General features: G+C 41.7%; 1 protein-coding gene across 1 annotated transcript; it reads left to right on the top strand.

The window, feature by feature from the left end:
• Positions 1–1,979: 1,979 nt before the first annotated feature.
• On the top strand, positions 1,980–15,156 carry snx18 (sorting nexin 18). The gene is made up of 2 exons (XM_004072150.4): positions 1,980–3,737; positions 13,991–15,156. The coding sequence occupies exons 1-2, from the start codon at positions 2,288–2,290 to the stop codon at positions 14,242–14,244; spliced, it is 1,704 nt and encodes a 567-aa protein (XP_004072198.1). The 5' UTR covers positions 1,980–2,287; the 3' UTR covers positions 14,245–15,156.
• The last annotated feature ends 1,249 nt before the right edge of the window (positions 15,157–16,405 follow it).

Raw genomic sequence — 16,405 nt, 5'->3', positions numbered from 1 at the left:
TTTGTTTAGTAAATTGAGGTCTTCCTCCTCGGCACCTCCTCACTAAATTCTACATTCAATAGAGAGCATCCTGACCTACTGCTGCACTGTGTGGTCTGGAAACTGCTCAGAAGGTAACAGAGGAGACCAGCAATGAGTGGTGACGGCAGAAGAGCAGATCTGTGGTTCATCGACCAGACGGAGATCAAAAGAAAGCCAGTAGAATCTCCAAAAACCACACCCACCATAAAAACAAACCATTATCCAATATCTATTCATATGAAATCTTAGTGATGCATGGTGGTGTAGTGGTAAGCACTTTCACCTCGCAGTCCTGGATCGAATCCTGGCTGTGTCTTTTCTGTGTGGAGTTGCAGGTTCACCTCCTGCATGTGTGGGTTTTCCCCATGGCACTCCAGCTTCCTCCCACAGTCCTAAATTCTCTCCAAATTGTCCCTAGGTGTGATGGTGTGTGAGCGCATGGCCCTGCAACAGACTGGTGACCTTCGCCCAAAGGTAGCTGTGTTGGCTCCAGCAGCCCTGTGACCCTGAAACAGATTCAGTAAACATTTGAGGGAGTCAATCCCAATTCACTGCTCATTTCTTACTTTTAGTGTTTTATCACAAGTTACAAGTATTTCAACTATAGTTTTGTTTATTTTATTTATTGTGTAAGCTGCTAAACGCAATGTCCTTCTTTTTAATTGGCTCAGAAATAAAAACCTTTTGGGAAATTGGTGAACCAGTCAGTGATATAATTGCAAACTATAGAAAAGCCAAAATTCACATTAGCTCTGGATTTGAGCCCCAAAAAGTTAACTGAAGCATGCTTGTGAGGGGAGACTTTGCTGCAAGAAATAAAATAAAATCTAAACTAAAATAAATAAATACACTAATAATAAAATACCTTTTTGATTTGACTTAGTTTAAGCATAAAAAAAAATAACTGAATGCTGCAACTAAAAAAATACAAAGCACAGATGTATCAAACCAATTCAGATTTTAGGTAACACATTGATTAGAAAATAAAGAAATATTAACAAAGATCTTAGAAAATGACGCCTCTCTTTTGACAGTATAATGACTCATAAACATAATTAGACTTTTTTTTGGAGTAATGAGTGTACTACATATGTTACAGCTCAAGTAGACTTTGGTTTGTTGCTTGAAACGGATTGGGAAGAAGTTAATTTATTTGATCCACTGAGTTTCTCTTTTTTATAGTTGTCCTAATTCGGTCCTTCTGGAATAAAGTGCATGTTATTTACCATGTAAAACTTATTTTATTTTAAACTAAACAAAATACGATTTTGAAAAATGAATAATATAAAATAAAAAAATAAAATGAAATAAAAACATAAAATAATAATAAAAAATAAAATAAAAAGCTCCTCCTTTATGTTGGTGAGACTTTTTTATTGAAGCAAGTATTTAACAAACAATCACGGCATGTCTGTCAATGACAATAATTTAAATGATGAGATAAAGGTAGACAAAAAACAAATATGAAAACAAATATAACTTAAATAAATACAAAAATGGGAAGCTATTGCAAAAGTTTAAATACATCAAATAAATTACACAATGTCTGGGCATTCTTGTGACTCATGTAAAGTAAAGATTTAGAGAATAGTTTGAGGCAGTTTTAGTGATCCATTAATGTGAGGTTTCACCTTTGAGAATTTATAATTATGAATAAAATGCTTTCAAATCACAACCAGTACATTAATCAGAAAGTTCCGATTTTTTTATCAATAAATTTTAATGCTATTCCAATTGAAAGGGTTAATGATGATTTTTAAAAAAAAATTTAAGCCAATTATGAAAAGAAGACCAAAACTCTTTTACATGCAAACATTCAACGAAAAGATGTTCCACAGTTTCTAATCTAGATCATCACTGCCTGTCAAAGTGTCTTTTTACATCTTAATGGTTGATCTGTTATTGCTGCCATGAGGCGGTTGATTACTTCTGTCTGGGAGCTTCAGTCGCTCCGCGCTCGATTAGTCAGCCTGCTGGATGAGCTGCTGCTGCTGCTGCGCGGTGCTTTAAGGCAGAAGCGTCCGAGCAGAGAGGAGAGGAGGGAGGCAGAAGAGGAGCACCGTCCACCACCTTTGATTTAACCCACGCAAGTTCCAGGAAGAGAAAGGAGCGATCGCGGAAGGATACAGCGGGGATTTTTCGGTCAGTTTGGGGGGCGTAGTAGCGCTCGTCCGGCTGCCCGCTGCTCTGTCCCGGCCAGCCAGCCGTGAGTGAGCCCGCTGCCTGCGGCTGCGCTGACCCCCCCGTCCTCCAGCTGTGGAGAATCATGGCGCTCAGAGCCAGAGTGCTGTACGACTTCACCTCCGAGAACCCGGGGGAGCTGTCGGTGAAGGAGAGCGAGCTCCTAACTTTGCACAGCGAGCAGGACATTGAGGGCTGGCTGGAGGGGGCGAACGGCCGGGGGGAGCGAGGACTCTTCCCCGCGTCCTACGTGGAGATCCTGAGGAACGACGCCGCCTCAAACAGCAACAGCTGCGGAACATCTGGCGACACTTTGGCGGACTCTCGGTACTCCAACGTCCCGTCCTCGGGATTTGACGGCACCTTCCAGCCTCCAGGGCAGCATTTTCCCAAGTCTTCCTCGGGGTTGTCGTCTTTCTCAGTTACGCAGGCCAGCGACGATGACTGGGACGATGACTGGGACGATAGCTCCACGGTGGCAGACGAGCCTGTGGGGGGGAGGTACCGTGAAGGGAACGGACCCTCCACCTACAGGGTGTCCACATCCACGGGGTCCAGAGGCAATGCGCAGCAGGCCAAGAGCTCAGCCACGGTCAGCAGGAACCTGAACAGGTTCTCCACCTTCGTCAAGTCAGGTGGAGAGGCGTTTGTGCTGGGAGAGGCTGCAGGCTTTGTGAAGGATGGAGATAAGATCTGTGTGGTGATGGGTAACTATGGTCCAGAGTGGCAGGAGAACCCTTACCCGTTCAGCTGCGCCATCGACGACCCCACCAAACAGACCAAATTCAAGGGCATGAAAAGCTACATTTCCTACAAGCTGACGCCCACGCACACCCAGAACCCAGTGAACCGCCGGTACAAGCACTTTGACTGGCTCTACGCCCGCTTGGTGGAGAAGTTTCCCGTCATCTCAGTGCCGCACATCCCAGAGAAGCAGGCCACGGGGCGCTTTGAGGAGGACTTCATCTCCAAAAGGAGAAAGGGCCTCATATGGTGGATGAACCACATGACCAGCCACCCCGTCCTGGCCCGGTGTGACGTTTTTCAGCACTTCCTTACCTGCAACAGCGCCGACGAGAAGGCCTGGAAGCAAGGCAAGAGGAAGGCAGAGAAGGACGACATGGTGGGGGCCAACTTCTTTCTCACCATCAGCCCCCCAGCGGTTCCTCTGGACTTCCAGGAGGTCGAGAGCAAAGTGGACGGCTTCAAGACCTTCTCCAAAAGAATGGACGACAGCGCCCTGCAGCTACACGCCACGGTCAGCGAGTTCGCTCGCAAGCAGATCAGCGGCTTCAGGAAGGAGTATCAGAAAGTGGGGATGTCCTTCAAGTTCCTGAGCCAAGCCTTCGAGATGGACCAGCAGGCGTATTCCTCAGGACTCAACCACGCCATCTCCTTCACCGGAGACACATATGAAGCAATCGGAGAGTATTTTTCAGAGCAGCCCAGCAAGGATCTCGACCCAATCATGGATTTGTTGGCTCTTTACCAGGGACACATGGCAAACTACCCAGACATCATCCATGTTCAGAAAGGTAAACATAAAAACACTCTGAGTTCTGGAAACCTCTAAAATCAGCTAAAAGGTAGATGCAAACACACACAGACTATAGGCTTAAAGAGCCACACAGATGAAAACTGTTTTTGGTGTTTTTAACATGTTCTTGAGGCATTTTTCTCATGATAAAGGACGTACATAAGGGAAAATTCAGCTTAAATTTGCATTTTTGAGTATTTCTTTTATTCAAATCATTGTGAATCAGGAACAGACAAAAAAATGCAGTTGGAAAAAGCTTGTGATGCAGAAGCTGCTTTGACCGGCTGCAAGCTCCCTGCTCTGCTCTGATCAATCCACTTTCAAACGACTAGGTCCATGAACGTCATCATTTTCCTCGTCTGGCTCAGAACTGGACAGCTGGATAGCTTCAAAATTGCTTGCAATTTTTGTTGCATTGATAATGTTAGCTGGGGGCCGTGGGGAGCAGTAAACCAGCAGGAGAGCACATAAACAAATGGATGATGGGCAGTAAGTACTTCATTCCATAAATGAACTACTGGCGCTCTGCAGAAGCTATGTCCTAGAAAACATCACAGGTTTTGGGATTTTGGCTAAAAACAGTGTCCAAAAACCTATGTCCTTCTCTAGGACATAGTTCCCGCAGAGAAATGTGATTCTAAGTTGTGGGTGGGACCATTAGTGCGGAGGAGTCCCTCCCCTCTCCCCATCACCCATACCTGAAATCCCTCTGTTTATACGCTCTACTGCTAGCTTACAGCCGCTTACATCCCCTACCTAACATTTTCGAACCATTTTTTCATCTGCTCCTGATTCACAATTTGAATAAAGAAAAAACTCCGAAATGCAGTTTTGAGCTAAATGTGTCCTGCATCATCAGAAAAAGGACACAAGAACATGCTAAACGCATCAACACAGAAAATGCCATTTTCATCAGAGTGGGACTTTAAAGAGTAACAATGATCCAAACAAATGAACAGACTTTGGATGGTATGTTTCAGCAAAGCCAAACATTTGTCATTTCTGAGGATCAGGATCATTTCATCAGTTCTGGACAGTTGATGAAACAGCACTGAGGTTCCGTACAAACAGGCGTGTTTGCCTTTGGAAACTGCTGCTCAACCCAGCAGCTCGCTGAAGAGGGAGGCTCCCGGTTTTCTCTGCTTTATTTTCCACGGTTGCTAATGTGGCGACACTAAGCGTCCCTCCAAACAAAACAAGATTAACAACCCGCTCCTCCAGGAATGACTGACCACATCTTTTCCAGTCTTTGCACAGATAGACCAGTTTGTTCGGCTAATCTAGGGCGTCCCTACTTATATTTGGTTGCTGGGTGTTGTCAATCAATTGGGTGCAATGTTTTTGCAAAAATCATAGCGGTTCTGTTGAGAGGAATTCTCCCGTTGTGCACAACAGTTTCTGCCTTTCAGAAAAAGGACATGATGTGCTTATTCTGCCGCAAAGGGTTACGTATTTTTATTAATCATTGGCAGCCTTTTGCTTTGTTTAGTGCTTTTATTAGACCCTGCAGGTTTAAAATAACCTGCATTTCACAGGCTAAGATGTAGCCACTAAAGTTTAAAAATGAGCTGCATTACAATTTTTAACCATATTTCTCAAATCCCAGGATAAATTGGCTAAATTATTTCTCGCTTCTTGTTCTTTTCAGACAGAACTGTCATTTTCTGAAAATATCACAAGCAACACCACAACCATTTTGGTTTTCTAAACATTCACGGGTCAAATATATATTTTAAATTGAATAAATAACAAAAACTAAAGCTCATCACTTTTAAAATCAACATGCCTGTTTGATATACCGGTATATGGACTCCTATAGGGTTGTTGAAATAAAAAACAATAGGTTGTTTATGTCCAAGTATATGTGTTTAAGTAGAGTGAATATACAGCAGATGGATTTTTTTTTCTATGCACATGCAAAACTTCAGGTGCCCCAAATTGGTGCCTTGTGGTACGCCAGAGAACAAATCCTATCCTGTCCAGGTCGACCTGCTAAAATCAAACTATCATGATTTTTGCTGAAGGAATAGATGACATTTGAAGGTTTAACATTAATAATGTTCAGGGTGAGGCAGCATGTGAAAGTACCATGAATGTAAAGTGAACCACTCCTTTTTTTCCTTCATGTAAACCTGACTGACTGCTCTGCTTTTGCATGTTTCATTTCACCATCAGATTATTAGTTAGGCCTCAAATGTTCCATGTTGCTGGATTTTAACAAACACAAACTCGTTTTTTTTTGTGTGTTTATTTTTTGTCTGTGCTAAACCTCTGTTCTCATTGTTTCGCTCTGCTGATGTGAGGTCATTCCGGTGTTTCAAGTTGTACATTGTGCTGTGGTGACTATGCCTGCAAAGAATCCAAGTTTGATCTTCATTCACGCCACAATGGATGAGGTGGGGTGGGGGTGGAAACAGACTGTGTGTTAGGCGGCGAAAACTCCCCAGTCAGCTCAAATCAAGGCTGCCCACAACCCAAATAAGGGGTCAAATAGTCTCAGCGCAGGCTGGCGGGATGTCATGGCACAGATAAGACATGTGGAAGACCTCGCTTCAGGCGCAATATTAAGAAAACACCGTGATACAGGAGAGACGACGAGGACCAGAGGAAGTTCTGATACTTGGGTTTTGTTTTGTTTAGTTAAGACCAATCAGGTTTACACTTTTGATTTCCTTTTTCTTAAATTCTTTCTGCAAGCAGACACATTTACTTTCAATATTAGGCAAAGGAGGGTTCAGTGTGCCAGAGGTAACAAGCTCGTCCTGTTCCAAATCGGTGGTGACGTGAGAATAAATGATCTGCATTTGCATTTGCTTCATCCTGCGGGAAACCGCACGGATCTCTTTGTGTTGGAGCTTGTTCTTCAGGTCTTTTGTTGTCCTCTTAGTATCAGTGCATGGCATCACCTCACCTGACTGCGTACGGTGGAAATGTCCGCTCACGTGTTGCTGTTCCTTTTGTGCGCTTCGTCGGCGGCGTCTGCACTCCTTTCACCACATCTGACGAGAAGTCAGGCCGCAGCTGCTGCTGTGAAGTGAAGCGCACGTTTCCTTATTCACTTTACAATGAAGGAGAGCTCGTGTTTGTCAGACATGGCAGTAAAACTGTCAGCCGTCCAAAGAAGAAGACAAAAAACCTGTAAAGGTGAACCACATTTAAGTGGAAGAAAGGTTTCTGCTTCCTTTTCTTTAATGGGAAATAATTGCAAATATTACTAAGCAGTTATTTGTATTTTAAACTTGATCTTTTGACTGTATTCCACTTTTTACTTCGTGTCTGTTTTAATTAACTCAGCAGTACAACAGATATCTGATGGGTCGTTTTTCTTTCACCCCAGTGAAGTGAGGCTTTCCCTGATTCTCCTTCAGCCGTCACCTTTGTGATCCCCGCCATCAACTATTGATTTTCAGCTTCTAAACTAGAGGGATGTTTAAATCGTCTTTTTTTCCCCCCCAAAAACATTCCTTTATTTTTGGTAGTAAAAGCGTGCGTTAGGAGGATTGCAAAGTTTCTACATCTTTAACTCACATCAGTGAGCTTTTATCCAAACTATCCAGGAAAACGTGGATAACAGCAACTGCAGCTCACAGTAACTAGAGTGATAGGTGGCCTTTTTTATGGCAGAGCCGGAGTATTTCTGGTGCTGCAACACTTTTTTTTTTTTAAATGACCCATAAGGCGGTTTTTATACCTAGTATTGTGCTCAGACTAACCCATTCTATCATGGCCTGTAAGAAACAGATTGTTTTCTTCCTTTTTTTTACTGCAACTTTGAGCAAAAATGTTTCCCCCGCCACATCCTCAACCCCCCCCCCCCATGTTTGCACACACCTAGTACCTAGTGAAAATAAAAAGTTGACATAAGAAACAATCTCAACCCCCCCACTCTCCAAAATATGATGACATCAGAGCAAGAGAAACCAATCGAAAACATGAATGGGCCCAAAATCTCTGAGGCTGCTTAAAAATATTTCAAAATCCACTAATGAGACCAAAACACAAGTATCGAGGATATTCCAAGGAAGTTTTGAAAATATTATGGAATAAAAAAGTTGGAGTCATTCTAATTTTTAAAACGTGTTCCTTAAATTGAAAACATAAACTGAAGTCGCTGCAGGACACTGGACGCTCTGAAAAAAAAGGCCCTTCATGTTATGAAAAGTTTAGTTTGCGTATCCTTTGGCCGTTCTCTACTTTATTCAACCAGTTCAACACTCCTACAAACAGTATGTCAGCTGCTGGTATCTGCACTGAAAGCACAGTCTGTAGAATGACGGCGATGAAAGATGAGAGAGAAGAGGATGTTGGTTTTCCTGATGAGTCAACATTAACGTTGCAGGTCTGCCTGCAGCATTGTTGCAGCACATTTGTCTGTTTTGCGTGGCAGCGGTGAATGACCGTATGGAAATGAGATAGGGATGGCCACATGCTCGCTCACTCGCTCGCTTTAGCCTGCTGTTGTGTAACTGAGGGATTGCATTAGGTCTGAATGTAAGTTCAGTAGGGCTCAGTGCCATGTCTGTCCACCCGGGAGGACGTCTGCTGCTCCCCCTGCTGGATTTGGAGCTTTTGCTGAAGATCTGGATGCCTAAACCAACAATATTTATTACTTGCGACCTTTAAAGGCCTGAGGCGCAATTTAACATGACATGAGACTCAATTCTATATGATCTTTCCTAAAAACCCAAGTATTTATAACAACTTACATCTTCTTTGTTATAAATCATTGTTGTCGTTTTTAGGTAATTTGTCTGTTTTAGTCTTGATTTTGATCATAAATCGTCAGTATTACCAGCTCAGTGGCCTTGTGGTAGAGTGTCCGCCCTGTGACTGGAAGGTCGGATGTTCAAATCCAGGCCAAGTCACACCAAAGACTAAAAAATGGGACCCAAGGCCTCCCTGCTTGACACTCAGCATTAAGGGGTTGGGATGGGGGGTTAATCCACCAAATGGTTCCCGAGTGTGGCTGTGTCTGCAGCTCACCGCCCCCGCCAGGGGATTGGTCAAATGCGGAGAACAAATATCGCATACCTAGGTGTGTGACAGCTAATGGTACTTTAACTTTAGTATTGCAAATATCTAGCAGTAATTTTCTGAACGTAATAAAAAGTATTTTTTCATAATCCAGAAGCAACACGTTGAATGCAACTGCCTTTCAATGGGGAACATTTCAATGTTCAGCAGCCGTTTGTATCATAAATCATATTAAGCATCACTTTCATCCAAATCCCAACAAGGTTTTTAATTTTTCTGGCAAAGAGAGAGCTGACGGCAGCTGCTGATCACTATTGATCTTCGAAAATGGGCTTATAACAATATGAATATTAATGTATTTTTAGCAGATAAAACCTTTCTCCCTGTTGTGTTTCAATCAGGGAATTGGATTTCCTCTGAAGTCGCCAACTGACCCTTATCCAGTTGTTTATGCATACAAAACATGTGGACGCAATACGAAGGGCGCCATGTTGGAGCCAGACGACGTCAGTAAGCAGTTGTTGGTCTGAGTCATAGTAGCAACAATTCTAGCCATCAGGAGTGAGTTTGTTGGAAGTCCATTACCCTACCACTTGAAAAGCGGGCTCAGGAGAGTATGTCAATCACAAACGTTCAACTTGGGGCCAATGAGCCCCAGATACTTTTAAAGATACATCTCATTGGTCAGTTTATAACTTGGAAAAATTGCACTACCGAAAAAAAATAAAGGATTATCAAGAAGATGTTGGTTATTCTGACAAATAGAACGAATAGCTGTTTATTTATTTCTAGACGTCTATTGGATTTCAGCTTCTGGGAACCAGCGGAACGCGAGGAGGGAGGGGTCACTCAGTCCAGTTTCCATATACAGTCAATGGTTTTAACATTAAATAACAGAACTTTGAATGGAGATTTTTTTGATCTTCAATTAATAACAGACAGTATTGGCCAAAAGTTCCATATTATTCATCCATGATTAAAAACATGAACTTATAAAGAATCTAAGGTTTTTAAACCCCATTAAAAAAACTTTTTTTAAATTCCAAATTTAAATGGTAAAATTAATTTTTTTAATAAAACAGGTTCTTTAAAATACCAGACATTTAAAAACTTGGTCTTGGACATTTTGTAACAACCTTTCTTTAAAAAGAGAACCTAGCATCTTTTCTTTGCAGAAGTGTTAAAATAATTGTTGGGTTTGTTTTTCCTGTAAGCTGTTTTGCACAAGATGCAAAACGTTCCTGCATTTGCATCTTAAATTGCTGACACCACCTTTTGTCCTTCTTTTAACGTCTCCCTGGTAATAATTATGTCATTTTACTCCATTAGTGGGCTTTTAAAACACAAGAAGCTTGAGACCCTTAGGGGAATTTGTGTTCATCTGTGTTTTTTTATGTGTTTGGTTGAGTTCATGTTTAGAGACATTTAAAAAGCTCTTTGCAGAGTGAGTAGATGAGGAAAAATACACAGCAAATGACTAGATTTTGAGGGGAGAAGGAAGGGTCCTTTCTTGGGAAAATTGAACTCATTAGTTAAGTGCTGTACAAAAAAAAAACAAAAGTAGTCTATAATGTTTTTATTCTTCCTCTTGTAAACAATGAAAATAATAAATTAGATATTTGATTTTCATTAAATCAAAAAGGGTAAATAAAAGTTTGATGACTCAACACAAGTAACGATACTTGAAAAAAATTCCTTGCGAAGTCAAAACTCGACGTTTTTCCTGACTCACCTCAGCAAACAGTGGATTATTCTTGTCAAATACCTTGCAATATGTTTCTTAATAGCGTCTGCCTTTGCAAACAATTGCAACAAGTTGATATCAACACTCCCATCGCATCTTTATGACCCACAGCAACAGCAGCTCTGTGTTAGAAAGGGTTGCATGGTGGGTAGTACGCTTGCCTCACAGTGAGAAGGCCCTGGTTCAAATCCTGGCTGGAACCTTTCTGCGTGGTGTTTACATGCGTGGGTTTTCTCTGGTAACCCCAGCTTCCTCCCACAGGCTAAAAGCATACTTCATAGGTTAATAGCTGATTCTCAGGTGTCCCTAGTGAGTGTAATTGATTGTGTTGCCCCAGCAACCCTGTGACCCCTTAAAGGGATCCGGTGGGTTTAGAAAAATGGACTCCATACCATATTTAGCTGAAATAATGATTTTATATGTTAAAATAAAAAAGCTTGCAGGAGGAAATGAAACTTTAAAAGACCCACTCTGATGAAGACTGTTTTTAACATGTTCTTGTGGCATTTTTTTTCTATTGATTAAGGACATATAAAGAGAAAATTAAGCTTAAAATAGCATTTCTGAGTTTTCTTTATCAAAATTGTGAATCAGGAGCAGACAAAAAAAATGATATTTGAAAAGATATGTAGAAAATACACAAGCTCCCTGATGAATTCACTTGTAGACAACTAGGACCATTTACGTCTTCGTCCGTCAACAAAACATCATTGGGGTTAAAAATGTTGATTTCCTAGAACCTCCATAGAGTCATAAAGTGGTTTAGATGAGAGCGAAGTCAAAGAGCTGATGCTTTCAAAAGAAGTACCCAACAAGTTTGGATGTGTGTGGGGGGCTGGTGGTCTGAAGATACAGAATAACAAACAAGTGTCGTTAGTCCTCAACCACAGGACTCCACCACAAAGACAGCAACAGTTCTGTTTTGCAATAGGAAAATGCTGATAATACTTTCATTATGATTGTAAAGCTCTCCATGTTTCCACACCAGATGTGCTTTTTCGTTTCCCACCTACAGATTCATGGTAATGATACTACTTTGCTACTTTGCTTTTTTTTTTTTTGGCCTTTCACCTGCTACCTGAGACAAAAGCAAAAGTCAAACAGCCTTACAGCAGCAGCTTATTAAACATTTATCAGTGAGCACCAACTCTGAACCCTATTTCAAATGTGTATCATAGAAACATAAATTGCAAAAATCCACACCGTGAATTTTAAACACAACTGCTCCAACCAGATCAGTGTCAATTTCCGTTCTTTTACCAGCACAGGTTTCAGGCTTCCTGAACAGACATGAATGGACTTTCAGGCTGTTGACAGAGAGACTGACATCTCAACAGTAGGATAATAGTGCCAAAAATGCTAAAGAAATAGCTCATATTAGAAATTACTTTCACTGTAAGAACCAAAGAGTCTGCTTATCTTCATACTGTAGTAAACCACACCAGGGTTCACTTGCAACCAAGCTGAGACCTGCAGCGCAAACCCCAATTTACACTGGGGAGAGCAGGAAAGCAGGCAGGATGGTAGATCTTGAGTATAAGGGTTTGGCAGCTGTGTGAATCCCCACTGGCCATGTCAATTTAGCTCTCAAACTTTTACTAACTTTTTATAGTTTTTCTCATTTTTGCTTTCCATTTTATGCATTTTTAGTGATTGTTGTTGACAAACCAACACCTGGCCCATAAAATGATAATGATGATTTTTAATGTGCACCGTCCCATTTCAAATATATATTAAATAATAATAATAATATATATGAAGGCATCTTACGAGTTACTCACCATGGCGCCAAACTCAGTTTAGGCTGCTGTGTCGACCTGCTTAGCAATAGCTGGAGAAACACAGGAAACAGGCTTCAAGTGCCAAAATAAACGTCTGCCACACTTTCAGAATAAAACTTTTTTGAAAACATGACTTGCACATCACTCCAAAAACTTCAGTGAATGTTGCTCCACAGGCGTCGAGAAGGTAATTCTTGAGGGGAAGAAAGTGAAAATATTTAACGTCAGAAAAACACCCTTTATGTACAAAAAAAAGGAAAAATAACTCAGCAAAACCTGGGGAAAGGTTCCACAGACTCACCTGTCCAAACAATGCTCTTCAGCCTCAGGTATAACCTGAGGCTGAAGAGCAGATGCTCATTAAACAAGCTGCTGCTGCAATGATGTTTTCAGAGGGATTTGGGCAGCAGGTATGCAGATAGAAGGTATAAAAGCTCCACACTGGCTGATTCCAGTTCATCTTAATGAAAGTATGAGATTTTTTAAGGCAAAAAAATGTATTTTTTTTATAGCTTCTGTGCAACGTCTGCCTGAGATTGTCTTTACTACAAGACCTTCTGCTTTTATCAAAACAACCCGCTGTGGTTATTTTGTGTTGGGTACTTGCATAAAATTTGAGCTTGCAGCCCGTTTCTGATCTCTGATCTTCTCAAAATGACTTTATCTTTGCTTTGTCTTGTTATTCTGTGATTGTAGGCTGAAAGTTTAGAATAATAATCTTATAAAAAGTCACCACTGGAGGGGACGGTGGTTTTAATTTGGTCTTGGCCGCTGGGCCACCCTCACCACACTGTTTTGCTTTAGATCATTGCCAAAATACAGATGATCTGAAGTAATTTAAACCTTTAAATTGGGGGGGGTTATCTCGGCCTTGCAGACATAAATGTGTACACCTCGTGGCGGGGATGGGGGCGTAGCAATGAGGTCTTGCTGGTTGCCACCCTGTGACCGGCCTTTAGCCCCCTGTGGCACGGTGTGGTGGGTGACGGAGGGTCCCCTCTACTGCCCCCATGGCATGCCCCCGGTGCTCCTGCATGGGATCTCACTTCTCGGTGACGCTCTGTTCTCTGGGGGTTCCTGGGTGCAGCTGGGGTTTTTGTGGCGGCTGTATTCTTAACCAGCACTCCAACTCCAGCTGGAATTCTCCCTTCAGAAAAGGCTGCAGTCAAGAGTTGATTCAGTGTGTGAGCTTTACACAGTTGCTTTGGTTTTGGGTTGTTGGGCTGCTTTTCCCTAAAATGAAAAAAAACAAACACTTTTTACAAGATGAGCACAAACTTTTATGGTTGTTAAAAATTTAAAGACCCACTCCCATAAAAATTGTGTTTTAGTTGTTGTTGACATAGTCTTGTGGCATTTTTCTAATGAAGAGGACATATATAAAGAAGGTTTAGCTCAAATTTTCATTTCAGAGTTTTTCTTTATTCAAATAGAGTGTAAACAGAGAGCTATGGGGGAGGGGAAAGCAAAAAAAAAAACTGCCACAAGGTGAATTTCAAATGAACTTCTGCCGCTCTGCAGAAACTATGTCCTGGAAAACCACACAGGTTTTTTTTGTGTTGGCTAAAAAAGACAGCATAAACACAATTAAAAGATGACTGAAAACACTTAGAAAATAGATCAAAAGATGATCGGAGGGGGACTTTACACTGACGTTTTCATGGGAGAAAAGCTACATGTGAAAACAAGAGTAGTTTAAACCTATATTTAACAAAAGACCTAAATTCCATCTTGTTTTGATTTCCCTCACAGGAGCCCTGACTAAGGTGAAAGAGAGCCAAAAACACGTGGAGGAGGGCAAGATGGACCGCGCCCAGGCCGAAGGCATCAGCGACCGCTGCAACATCATCTCCTACGCAACGCTCGCCGAGATCCAGCACTTCCACCAGATCCGTGTGCGAGACTTCAAGACTCAGATGCAGCACTATCTGCAGCAGCAGATTGCCTTTTTTCAGAAAATCACAGGAAAACTAGAAGAGGCCCTGCAGAAATACGACAATGCCTAGTAATAACAGATCACTTTTTTGTCCTTGAAGATGACCACGGCCATGTCAGCAAACAGCTGCCACTATCAGTCACTGCTACAATGAAACCAAGGAGAGTGGGACTTCAACAGTATGACACAAAAGAAACATCAAATCCAGGTTTCTGGGTGAGACGACCACATTTTGGGACACTGGATGTGCTTTTGCAAAGTCATACGAACTGCAGGAGACAAGTCCCTGACTTACAAATGTGGAAAACAAAGTGACGGAGAAAGTCACTGCCAGGATAGGAGCAGAGATAATCGTGTGGCCAACATGCTGCCTTTCTTCAAACCTGAGCAACAGGTCAGAAATGTTCCCGTCTCCTCTCTGAGCAGCCGGTGTCACCACTCCTTCGTGCCTTCTGATGAAACCTTTCTGGATGTTTTTGTTACCTTTTACTAAAAGGCTTTATGTACTGTTTATGTAGAAATATATGTGTTTTTACACAACTACAAACTTTGGCAAATATAAGGCTAAAAAAGAATCACTTTGCTCTGAAAGAGGGGAAGAGTCTTTTATATGGGGAGGTGTTTTATTGTGGTGTTTCTTTTTTTTAATTATTAATAAAGGCTGCAAAATTAATTGTTATTTTTTATAAAGATCAGGGATTCTTTGGCATTGAGAGTTCAAACCCATGTTTTATCTGCCAGTGCGGATTGAAAAATTTGAGAATTTAAGGCACGGTTGCAGTTTGTTAAATCTGAATTTGGGTTTTGAAGATCAAAGGCAGATTGGTTGGTATGCGGCAGGCACTTTCTCACTGATTTTTAATAATGGCGCTGTTTTAGACAATTCAACTGTATTAATGTTTTTAACCTTTATGATGCTGGGTGCGTCGTAAAAACAACTTAGAAGCAGAGATGCTAAATAAATTCAGCCTCCACTGAAATATATTGGCTGGTTCTTTGTGTGTGTGTTTTTTTTGCACTGGAAAAAATATCCTTTTCAAAATAAGTACAAAAATATATAAAAAAAATACAAGATGTTTTTCTCTTGTTATAAGAGAAAATCAGCTAATAGAACAAGTATAGTTTCCTAAAAAGCATTGATTCCTAAAAATATGTTGTGATGTCCCGTCCAAAATTAATCTTGAAATGAGCAAAAACGCAAATATCTAGGTGTATTGCAGTTTGTGTTAGAAGAAATACTCGCCGACTGCTTGATTAGACAAGTCCTTGCTAGTACTGGGTTGGACCTCCCTTAGCCTTCAGAACTGCCATAACCCTTGTGCTATTCTATGACCCCACCCTTACATTGACGTGTTATTCTTACCATGATAAAGGTGGAAAGATTTCATGTAATCCATGGACACCAGTGAGGTTCATAAATCACTGAAGAAAAAAGGTTCAGAGCACTGTCTAGTGGCTCTAGATGACCCAACTCCCAATGGTAAAGTGCCTAGGATAGCACAAGGGTTAATCTTTGGTGGCAAAGATTCAACAAGGTACTAGAAACGTTCCTCAGAGAGTTCGGTCCATATTGACATGACAGCATCGCACAGTTGCTGCAGATTTAACGGCTGCACATCCATGATGACAATCTCTCGTTCCACCACATCCCAAAGGTGATCGAGTGGGTTGAGATCTGGTGACTGTGGAGACCATTTGAGCCCAGTGAACTCATTGTCATGTTCAAGAAACAAGTCTGAGATGATTCCAGCTCTATGACATAGTGCCTCCTCCTGCATCAGGTACACTGTGGTCGTAAAGGGATGGACATGGTCAGCAACAATACTCAGGTAGGCTGTGGAATTGGAACCATGCTTAATTGGTACTAAGGGGCCCAAAGTGTGCCAAGAAAATATACCCCACATCATGACACCACCACCAGCAGCCTAAACCGTTGATCCAAGGCAGGATGGATTCATGCTTTCATGTTGTTGACGCCAAATTCTGATCCTACCATCTGAATGTTCCAGCAGAAATGGAGACTCATCAGACCAGACATCGTTTTTTCCAATCTTCAATTGTCCAGTTTTGGTGAGTTTGTGTGAATTGTGGCCTCAGTTTCCTGTTCTTAGCCGACAGGAGTGGATCCTGGTGTCGTCTTCTGCTGTTATTTGAGTTCCTGTTGTCTTTCTATCAGCTGGAACCAGTCGGGCCATTCTTCTCTGACCTCTGGCATCAACAACCTCTCTCTT

Source organism: Oryzias latipes, chromosome 9 (genome assembly GCF_002234675.1).
Source record: "Oryzias latipes chromosome 9, ASM223467v1".
NCBI lineage: Eukaryota > Metazoa > Chordata > Actinopteri > Beloniformes > Adrianichthyidae > Oryzias > Oryzias latipes.
Note: the sequence above shows the minus strand (reverse complement) of the source record. Positions and strands in the feature narration are given on the sequence as shown.